Below are 11849 nucleotides of genomic sequence, written 5' to 3' on the forward strand. Positions count from 1 at the left end.
GGGTCTTGGCATTCAGAAAATATATAATGTTGGGGGGTTTTACGTCATTTTCAGGCCTAAAATGTGGAATATAACATGGGTGCAAAAAATGAAAAAAGGGCCTCAGTCATGAAGGGGTTAATGTGATGTCGCCCCCTATTCACTGTCCCCAAGGTTTTGCAGCTGGGTCTGAATCTGAAATTACTTTTTCTTTAGCCAGGGGAGTGTTGCTTTGAACACGCTACATTCATTTAGCCCTCTTCATCTACACAGCGTGTTTTCCTTTAACCCCTTCATGACTGAGGCCCTTTTTCCATTTTTTGCACCCATGTTATATTCCACATTTTAGGCCTGAAAATGACGTAAAACCCCCCAACATTATATATTTTCTGAATGCCAAGACCCTATAGAATAAAATGGTGGTAGTTGAAAATTTTTATGTTGCGCAATATTAGCGCAACTCCTTATTAAACCCCAAAATTTAGTGACAAATTTAATTAAATGCCCCAAAACACAACAAATTACCCATTTTTTTAATGAAATATAAAAGAGGATTTGTAGTTTCCCCACAGCTGGAGGGCCTGAGTTTGGCTACCCCTGCTTTAAACCTTGGGTTGAAAGCGCCGTTGCTGCCAAAACCTTTTATTTTGTTTGGGATACATTGGGAACAGGATTAGAGCCTCTGTCAGGTTTTATTGCTCAAGGTTTGTTGAAGATAGAGCAACAAGATATAATGTTGACTGTCCAGATAAAGTTTATTTGCCACAATACTCGTTTTTAAAAAAACAGCCAACGGGTTTCGTGTGTTCCAAGAGGCCCCCTTCATCTGTTTTTTGCTCATGATGACCTGGAAAAGAGATAAACAAATTTGAAATGTTTTGCTCTGGTTGCCGGTTCAGCAGCTGCTTAAGTGGACCTTTTGGTGTTTTCTAAATTCTAAGCCCCCGTTCACACCTGAAGGTTTTGTAGCGCGTTCTACGCTCGACGAACGCTCTACAAAACGCTCAAATATAAATCCCATTGTATTCAATGGTCTCGTTCCCACCTTGGCGTATTTCCGCCCGTCCCTAACGCGCTACAAAACAGCCCACGCCTGAAAAGGTACATGTACTACTTTGGGCCGTTTTGTTGCGTGTTTTCATTGGGATACAGCCAAGTAGCCTTCGAAAACGCGCGACGGTCGCGCGACCTTTTTACCGCGAATCGCTGTAAAAAGACACGCGACGGTCGCGCATATGCAATACGCCTAGGTGTGAACGAGACCTTACTCTAGGATTTCTGAACTTTTTTTGCACTAAACCAGGGCTAGGCAACCTTGGGAGTCATGCCTGTGGCTTGCAATGCCTCATGGGATTTGTAGTTTCAGCACAGCTGGAGAGCTAAGGTTGCCTTCCCCTGGTCTAGACCTTTTTGGCTTTGTGTTCTAATACCAAGATAATATCTTCCCTATGAAGGCACATATAGAAATGTAAACGCTTCCTCACTCAAACTAAACATTATTTAGCTGGAGTTTAAGCTTTTTAAAAGGTTTCTTATCTTAGAGGCCTATGCAAATCTGGCTGATGAGAATCATATGTCTAGTTTGCAATGACATCTGCTCATCAAGCCACCCGTATTTTATCATTGTATATGCGCAACGCTGATCCTGATCCTATCTCACCGCAAGTGTGGCAGACCATTCCTGTCTGATTGAACAGGATCCAATAAACATTTTTTTTCATAATGTCCTGTGGTGGTTTTGAAGGTATCTAGAGCAAACTATGGAATGTTCTTAAGGCACAACATTTCTGCAGCTCCCACATGGCATCAAGCAAAACGTAAATGCTCCCAGTGGTAGCTTCAAGATCATGTCCATGCATTATGGAATAGAGTAAATAAATAATATTTGCAAAGCTGATTATCATGCAACTCTCGCAGCATAGTGAGAAATACATACAATTTAGGTACCCTGTAATGCTGTATTGCAGTAATTGGTACATTTGTCGGTATTGCGCGGCGCCCCATGTTGGAGCACACCTCTCCCTAGTTCTTGCATTTAGCTTCTTGCGCTCTAGATGGCAATGTTTCTTTTAGATCTCCTATTCCAAGAAGTTGCTTTGCTTTGTCGGCTACTTAACAGCATGATCAACAGGCTTAAAAGCACAATCTTTATGAGAATCTGCCAATCCCCACAGTTGATTAAGCAAGTTAAATAAATAAACCTCCCGCACAAAGTAGTTTGGGTGTTTTTATTTGAGGACTGCAAGCCTTTTATCTTTTCATTAAGGGATAAGTGTACTTGTGCTCAAACTGCAGAGCTGCAAAGGAGAGCTGGTGTACTGCCAATATGTAAATATACAGGGGTACCTTTTAATAGAAGAAAACCTTCATCCAGCTGCCTAGTCTGTATGGGCTCCGAGTTCTATACGAAATTGAAAGTAGCTGGTTAGTGTTTCATCCTGCCAGCATCTAGCCTAGCCTGTAACTCCAGCCAAAACATTATAGCCATAACTAACTGTAATGTAATTCCTTATAATATTTACTAGAAAAGTGTTCTCATTGATGAAACTGGATGGAATTTGGAGGACACTCCACAATACACTCAGTACACTCACCCATCACATCCTATACCCATCTCAGAGCATCAATGGATCGGCAGGCTGTCAGTTGTTGCAGTCATATCTGCATATCGTGGCCAGCAGGTTTCAGTTTCCTCAGACTTCATTTTAGTAGGCTTGGTGCAGACCCAGTTCGCCTAAGGTCGCCCAAGCCCACTCAAAAGTATGACCACCACAGTCCTAACCCAATTAGTGGTGGCAGTTGCGATGGGGGCACTCCCTGCCCTTTTATGACGGGTAGCTTCAGGATGGATAATGCGTCTGCCACAGCTAATTGGGGGTGTGTAGGTTACAGTTTTGAGTTGAACTGGATTTGCACCAAGCCCAGGCTCATCACTACTCTTTTTAGCCTGAAGCTCCGTCCACTTCCTGTGAGGTCAGGATGTGGCTGGGACTACTTCTAGCTCATTTTATGGGTCTTGCCTTTAAAACAGACCATGCACCTAAATGTTCCCTGCACAGAAATGTAAAAAAAAAAAACCTGTGGGGAATAAAAGACAATATACTTACCTTTTCCCCCAGCTTCTACCTAGACAAGGGTAATGTCCTCTTCCAGTGAGATCCCAAGTAATACTGTAGCCCAAATCTTGAGAGAAGATGCTACTGCACTGTGCCATAGCGTCCTTTCCCGCAATTGTGGGTTTTTGGCATTCTCTTGGACCTGGCTAAAATAATTGATGTCCCTCTCGGCAGTATGAGAGCCAAGGGAAGGCAAGTATAATAATTTACCTTTTTTCTGCATGGAGTGCAAGATTCACTTTAATGTAACTATGGGACTATTCTGGCTAACTCATAGGTGGACCAATACAACGGGATTTATTATTTAAGACAATATTCTGCGTGTATGTGAAGTCACACCCTCCTCTGTATTTCAGACACGGTGTCATTGGACAATGTATTGGAAACAGCATGCAGGTACTTTTAAGGACCATTCACACAAACAGAAGTGACCGGCATTTTTCCACACCGGATCAACACTGGTTACTGCTAGCACACATAGAAAACCTTTGTGTTCCATGCACCCTGTTTACTCCCCAGTGCTGGTGTGATGCGTCATGCGGGGCCGAAAAATGTAGACATGCTGCATCTTTATGCAACACACTGAATGGCACTGGTGGTCACCGCAGCCTTGTGCCATTTGTTGTAACGACACAAGGCACCATGTCACACAGTTGCCACTTAGCGGACACTAGCTGCATGGTAAAACGCTGTGTTTTACTGCACAGCTAGTGTACATGAACCCTTCGTCATCATCGGTGTAACCCGGTGGGAGTTCAAAATGTATCTGTAATCACCAGCTGTAATGTATGCTTCTCCGTTGGCGAGTTCCAGTACATTGCCTCCAAACAGTGTGGGTGATGGCGGAAACGAAAGCGACATTACATGTGGAAAGCCTCATGTTTTAAAGCTCATGGTACCTTCTGGAGACCTGTAACTTCCTGCTTTTAGGTCCTTGTCTCCTTGAATATCTTTTTATTTGAATTGGAAATTACAGAGATTTGCTCATGGTAACTTCTGGAGACCTGTAACTTCCTGCTTTTAGGTCCTTGTCTCCTTGAATACCTTTTTATTTGAATTGGAAATTACAGAGATTTCTGCATTCGGACTGTAGGAAGAACACATTCCTTTGTCAGTTTATGTCCTCTGTATTGACAGGATTTATGTGTTCTATTAGATGATAAAAGAAGCCCGCTGAAACTGTTTTCCTTTGTTCTTTCAGGTACTGGTAAAACCCCATCGCTTGGTACTGGATTTCATACAAATTTGGGAAAGGAATCTCGTGCCCAGACGCTTCAAAACGGTACACGGATCTTATATCTTCATCTTCCCTGGATGTAAAATGCTGCAGTGTTTTTTTTTTTCTTTTCTGCTTTTGTACAAATCAAATTAATTTGTTAACATTTATGGTGTGATCAATAAATGATTATAGGAGACCATAAATGGAAGCCCATCATGAGTATACATGGGAATACAAGGGCTTTCATTGCTAATCTCTGTTTAAAAATGTTATTTGCTTGGCTATTATGCTTTCCCTATGGATTTAGTCTCACTGATCTGGAACAAGTATGCAGATCAAGAATTCCTTCCGAGTATATGACGCAAGATAATATAAGCACTATTGATGCACCAGTACTGGTTTTTCGGTATCAAATACAAGTACCAATATATATTTTTTTCGGCACTCGCTGATACCAAGTTTCAATACCAGTACCGTGTGCCCCGATTATCAGGAAGTCAGGCGGCGGATCATGACCTGTCGCCCATCTTCCTGATTGCCTTGGAAGCCAGTGTTCTATTGAAAGAACACCAGCTTCACTTTCCGATGCTGCCTGCCTTCCTGACCAATCAGAAAGACGGAAGGTGAGTCATGACATGCCACCCGGCTTCCTGATTGGCTAGGAAGTTGGCCTCACTTGTTCCTAGGCAGCCTGGCTTCCTGACCAATCAGGCGGGTCATTACGTGCCGATTGGTTAGGAAGCCAGGCTGCCTAGAAACAAGTGAAGCCGGCTCCCTAGCCAAATGGGAAGCCGAGAGGCGTGTCATAACCCATTGCCTGGCTTCCTGAATGAAAAGAAATTTGGCTCCATGCTCCTTCGCCACTGCCGGTCAGAGGGAGATCTGACCAGCAGCCTTCACCAAATTCTGAAGGTTTGACGACTGGTCAGAGCAACTCCAAAACTGCATCTCTTGTGGGATGTTCCTGGTTTGCAGTGATCAGGACCTACCAAAAGTGGTCCAAGGAAGGAAAACCGGTGAACCGGCAACAGGGTCATGGGCAGCCCATGGCTCATTGATGCATGTGGGGAGCGAAGGTTGGCCGGTGTAGTCCGATCCAATATAAGAGCTACCATAGCTCAAATTGCTGAAGAAGTTATTGCTGGTTCTGATAGAAAGGAGTCTGAACACATAGTGCACCGCAGTTTGTTACATATGGAGCTGCAGAGCGGTCAGAGTGCCCATGTGTGCACTGCCAAGCGCCTACAATGAGTATGTGAGCATCAGAACTAAACCATGGAGTGAAAGAAGGTGGTCTGGTCTGATGAATCACACTTTCTTTTACATCATGTGGATGGCTCGGTGCATGTGTGTCACTTAACTGGGGAAGAGATGGCACCAGGATGCACTATGGGAAGAATGCAAGCCAGCTGAGCAGTATAGATAGGAGAGCGCTGTGAGCCGCGATGTCACAGCAGGCTGAGCTCTCCTCCTGCACCGTCCTACTCGGCCTCCTGTGACGGATCAGGATGGAAAGCGGTGTGGGGGCAGAGACAGCTGTCAGCTGTAACAGGAGACCAGGCCCGCCGGCTCAGCCTCCCGTGACAGCGAGTCAGGATGGAGAGCGGGTAAAAGCACTCTGTGATTAGCTGATCACTGACTGCTTGTAAATAATTGGGGACATAGTATGTTTACTGTGTCCCCAATTATGAATGAACAGGAAGTGATCTACATCACTTCCAGTTCATTCATGATTGATGACATAGTAAACATACTATCTCCACAAGTTACGAATGAACAGGAACACTCGGTATAGAGGATTCCTGTTCATTCATAACAGGAGTTGCAGAATAAGAGATTGAGGACTCAATCTCTTTTTCCATTTCTGTTTAGATCCCTGATATTTCCCAGAGCCCCCAAAGGTAAAGTTAAAAACAAAAAATATTTATTAAAAAAAAAAAAGTTTAGAAAAAAAAAATTAACAAAACAAATTTAAAAGGTTAGAAAAAAATATATTTTCCGGTTTCGTCCTGACAATTTTTAGATTTTTAGTTTCAAAATGTAATTTGAGTGCACCTCTAATATATATATTTACATGCTATAAATACTGTAAGTACTGCTTACTCGACAAGTAAATACAAATGGTCCAGTGTAACAGTGGAAGTGGCACTCGCAGGTTTTGTATGAAAGGAACATAAACCCATCTATCTAGATATGTTGTTTAAATTCAAGACCCATGAGTTCATAAGGGGGGCAGCAGGGGGTCTCACAGAGTAAAACCTATGCTTTACTTCAAGCAGTTATGTAGGTCTATTTAACATTATGTGCTGAAGCTGTGTCCTGAGACTAATTGTATGAGATTTATACGTCGCTGAAGACTGAGAGTTCAGTCTTTTTTTGTGTGCTTGCCATATTTACCATCTCATCATTGTTTGGTCTGAGCATGACCCGCTTGCAGTGTTTTGTCATCCACCGGTGACTGTAGACTCAGCAGAAATCTCTCTCCAGCAGTTAGCAATGTGAATAGTTGCCCTTGTATATTGCTAATTGGGTATGACACTCGGGGAAGGAAAACGCAGCACTGCTGTATTACACAGCCAAATGTTATAATGGCAGTCTATTACAGAGCCATAAACACAGCTGATTTACAGCAGGATCAGCATTACTCCTGAAAACTACCTTTTATTATTAAAGCATCCAGTATTGGCAAGAGTATATGCCAGAGGGAAGACATTTGTTCCTATGCCAAGTGCAAGAGCATTTTTTTTTGTTTTCGGTAAAGAATTCTCCAGTTTTGTAGACAGCTGTAATACTGTCTTAACCACTTGAGTTTCTTGGTCTTTTTTTCTTCCTGAATCCCCTTGAGGAGTGTCTGAGGGCTTTTTTTTGTTTCGGCGATGTCTCCGTTTTGCACAATATACCTTTCAGTGTTTGTAGTCTTACCCCAATGTTTATACATTTCCTTGGGGTTTTTTTTTTTTAAATAAATGGTAAGTAAAGCAAATTAGGAAAGAAAAATTAATTTTTGATTGTACCTCAAAGAACACAGAGTTCAATCCTTAGATCACTGGGTAATGCAGCTACCTTCAGATGATTGGACTCAAATCAATCAAAGCTGCAGGGCAGCCCGGCATAACCCCTCCCACTCCCAGCCTGCCTCAGTTTTTTGCTACTGTCCTTCGGTGTTGGATATATTCTCTCAGCTCTGAGAGAATTTCTCTTTTACACAATTTTTTTCACTGGGAAATTATCTACCCCCCAGTTTGGCCAGCAATATCCTATTGAAGATGGCTTTCTTAGGAAGTGGGCACTCCCTAGAGTAGACCCTGCCATCTCTTGTTTAAACAAGACTACTACAGTCCCTGTAGAGGATGTACCTGTTTTCCATCTCCACACGGACAAGAGGTTAAAAGCCTTTTTTTGTCTGTTCTGTTGTCCAAATGCTTATAAATGACACCTATGTGGCAATATTCTTTGAACACACCTGAATTGCTGCTTGTTACCAGCCGAATAAACCTATTTTCCAGCCAGCTTCCTGCTGTTGATCTGTCGTTTATTCTGCTTCACTAGCAACGAGTTAAGGAGAGCAATTTCGGAGCTGCTTCAAATTGCTGCTGTAAAATCACTTGTGTGACACTTCCCAATAAGATTCTTAAAGTGCCCATACCCACACTGAGATATTTACCATTGATGTCAGTTTGCCATGTTGTCTGCCATACACTGATATTTATCATTCAGCCCAGCAGCTAACAGCGTAGATAGAGGAACCTCCCGTCCGCCCCCCTCATTAGGCTATTGAATTCTAATAGTGGCGAGTGGGCCACTGTTGGAATACTCAAGCAGTGACTTGCTGATTGGCTGCAATCACTGTTCAGATGAAATTTTTCTGCTCAACTCCTTATATTTTCTGATCGAAGGATGCCGAGCGAGAGGCTCCTGACGGGGCCGCCCCTGGAGAAAATTTAAGATGGTTCACCAAGAAAGTCCGCAATTCGCTCTGTGTATGACCAGCTTTACTGCTATGTGTCACAACAGACAAAAGCAGATATCTCAAAGACAACTGATTATTTTCTTGTGTGGATTAACACAGAGGAAGTGAGCTGTGTGATTAAAAATGCTGTTATCTGCTAAACCAGCTTCATTTTAAATATGTTGTGTTCGGCTAAGCCGATACAACATGTTTACCCATAAATGCTATTTAAACCGTGTTAGCCATGAATGTTATTAAACCGTGTTTGACATAAACCAGCTTGTCATTTACAGTTAGTGGGCTGTTAACACGGAAGTATTTTGGAGGCTTGCAAGATCATTGTACTTGCACTGCGTTCAGGACAAGTGACCAGACTCTTTTGCATACCCAGTAGGTGGAATCCTAACGAATAACTAGAGGTCCGAAGGAATTTCTTTTGTTCTTCTCTGCATTTCTTTGTGTTTGCCGGGCCCAGAAATTTACCCCAAGAATGTTGAGTCAGTTCCAGTTGTTGTGGATTAAAAATAGATGCTTTTAAAATTAGATTCCTTTCTTTGGAAAGCCTAGCGGTTACCCTGCTATGGTCTTACAAATAGCTTTCACTCTTAATCTTCTCACAGATTATTCTCATTTTATTTCCATTTTTAAAGCTGAACACATGTGTTGCTGATTTAACTTGAATTCTTTTTTTTATTGCTAAGCGCAACTTTGGTAAACGTTAAGCAGAACATTTAGCAGAATTTTCCCTTTTAAATCTGCATGAATCAGTGTTCAGTTGTACGATACTGGACTGACTGCTAATCCCCTAAGAGAATTAGTTAGATGGGCCCCTGCTCCTCCTACTGCACTCTGTGGTGACTCATCGTCTCATATGTCACTACAGGATGTTTCAGTTGGCGGAAGGAACCGAGTTCATTTTAGTGCACAAACCACAATATAATACACACGTTTTTTTGTAAAATATAAAAGATGAGGTTGTGCTGAGTAAAAAGATACCCAACATGCCAAGCTTAAAAACGTTGAAATGGCTAAAAACTACGATACCCCAAATTGTCCATAGGTGACGCTTTAAAATCCTTTGCAGGTCGTCAATTTAGAGTTGACCATGAATATTGGCCCTAGAATTATTGCTCATACTCTCGTGCCACAACGTGCAATACAGTCATTGTTTTTGTGCTTATGCGCATGGGACACGTGTCTGTGTTAGTATTTGCAGAGGGCGGACTTTAAAAAAAAATTTTGAGGTGTTTTTTTCATTTATTTTACTTTATTATTACCTTTTTTTTCTTATTTTTGTACTTCATTACAATCACATAGGGGTCTTGTAAGCCCACTGTGTGATAGCACTTTGGTGATAACTGGTGCTTCTTCTTAAGGAGAAATTAGGGGTCTGTTAGACCCCTAATGTCACCTTTGCAGCCCTCGATCTGTGTCTAATCAGCTTCTTCAGAAACCATAAGCGATTTAAATCATCGTTGCTTCTGGTTTCATTCAGCAGGGAGGAAGTCACCCGCCATGCCGGACCCGGGCCCGCAGGAAGGGCAATGGAGTCTGGTAAACAAGGCGGGGGTGTCAGACGCAGGGGGGGTTGCAGGTTTTCTGGTTCCTAGAAGCAATCCAATGGCTTTACTGCCGCCCGAATTGTTTCCAGTGTAAAGCCGGCTTTTCCCAGGTAAACATGGCCACACACACTTTTGCAAATAACAAAACAGAAATTCTAACACCGCACTCTTGCTAAGAACTAGAAATTATGGTACAGTTTTTTTGGTTCAGGGCTGGAAAATCCCCTCTTGTGGTGTTAGGGGTGTTTCATCCCTCCTCCCTAACAGTGACCCAGATTGCAGATTGGGCGAAAAGTGAAAACGTGAAAAAATTGCAGTTTTAGATTAAAGCCATCTCTATTATCCTAACCCTTCCCTCCATAGTACTCTGCTCTTTCCCCTATTCCCCCCTTCTTTATTAATAAAAAAATAAGTATACTAGGCTGCCTGTAGCAGATGATGGGCACCATCAGAGGCTTCCCCTAGGCTATGCTATTTTTTGCCTAGTGTCCTACTGATGAAAGTGGCGCTATAACCCTTTTGTTAGAAATTCAGATGTCCGCTGTGTCCTTGAATGAACGCAGTACATAATAGAAGTCGCCAGCACTCACTGAGTGCTGTTGACTTCTATTATGGACTGTATCTGACACGGCGCCATCAGTGATATCACTTCAAGCACAAGCCTTTCATCAAGGTCTGTACGCTGTATGGAGTGCAGGGGATTTTGTACCTTGAACGGAGAGAAATTGATTTTATGTGGAGTATCCTTTTTTCTTTCAGCTGTCTTCCGGCTGGTTGCTTAATGCATAGGGTCCTTCTTCTCCTTTGCTCTTCTTCAGCAATAGGCGGTCCAAAATGATGCCAGTAATGGGGTCGCATATTGATCTGGCTGCTTTTGTCTGCATTATTTTCTTGTCAGTCTAGGCTGGCATTATGACTTGCCCCAGGTGGAGTGTCAGTGATGTTATGGGCTCACAGGAAGCCCACCAACATTCAGTGCACAAGAGGACCAGCATCGTTGGTCTAAACGGAGCGTGTGAGAAGGACATCAATGGAAAGTTGGCAAGTTATTGCATTTTTAAAAGAAAAAAAGGGCTTTAAAAAAAATAAAAATGGAGTTCTCAACTTCAGTGTTGTTTTTTTGATGACAGAGTCACCTTAGGGTCAGCCATACATAGCTCCTCGATTATCATTGGTGGTGACAGATCTGCCCATACTGGTTCTGGTATCTACACTTGTGGGTACCTACCTGCTGATTAGTTTGTGGTTTAGATGGGAAGACAAGTGAACGATTGCTGAATGATCTTCCTTCATACTGCATGGTAAGAAATTCTCGAAGCAACAGTGCACTCTTCCAACGCCAACATCGGTTTTATTGTTTTGCAAGTTAACCCTTACAAGACCCAGTTGTCCAAGTGGAGCTGAATCATTAGAGCTAGTCATGGTGGGCCTTAGATCCCCATGGAGGCTTCTTCCCGTATCAGGGGTGCTGTAACACAGTGAAGTGACATCATGTTCTTTTATACAGTGACCTTGAATCGGGCTCTGGATTGCCAAATGCAGGTGGTGAAGTTATTTGTGTCTTCAAATATAAATATTTCCATCGTTTTTGTCATTGTGAACTGTTCCATAGAGCAACAAACCTGTTGTCCTATCTAAACACTTTCAGCCTCTCCGCGCTCTACATGTTCTGGAGTTTTTAAAGAATTGTATTTGTGATCATAATTTCTGCAGGCGTAACAGTTGCTGTATACAAGTATTCATAGTATTCATATTACATATAGTTAGGAGATGGTGCTTTTGTCTGAGGCTTTTTAAATAAAACTCATCGGCCATTTTAAAACCCAGTGCAAGCCAGAACCTTTTTTTCTGATCTGTAGAGATCATAATTTCTGCAGGCGTAACAGTTGCTGTATACAAGTATTCATAGTATTCATATTACATATAGTTAGGAGATGGTGCTTTTGTCTGAGGCTTTTTAAATAAAACTCATCGGCCATTTTAAAACCCAGTGCAAGCCAGAACCTTTTTGGCTGATCTGTAGA

General features: G+C 42.4%; 1 protein-coding gene across 1 annotated transcript in view; it reads left to right on the forward strand.

Annotated features, from left to right (window-relative positions):
* The window catches only part of BRF1 (BRF1, RNA polymerase III transcription initiation factor 90 kDa subunit), a 295119-nt gene that overhangs the window by 18922 nt on the left and 264348 nt on the right, over positions 1-11849 (forward strand). Inside the window, exon 2 of the mRNA XM_018556478.1 lies at positions 4297-4377. Within this exon, the coding sequence (XP_018411980.1) occupies positions 4297-4377 (81 nt within the window). The remainder of the gene's footprint in view (positions 1-4296; positions 4378-11849) is intronic.

This window comes from Nanorana parkeri, unplaced genomic scaffold (assembly GCF_000935625.1).
Source record: "Nanorana parkeri isolate BGI_ZX_2015 unplaced genomic scaffold, ASM93562v1 scaffold12, whole genome shotgun sequence".
Classification (NCBI taxonomy): Eukaryota; Metazoa; Chordata; class Amphibia; order Anura; family Dicroglossidae; genus Nanorana; species Nanorana parkeri.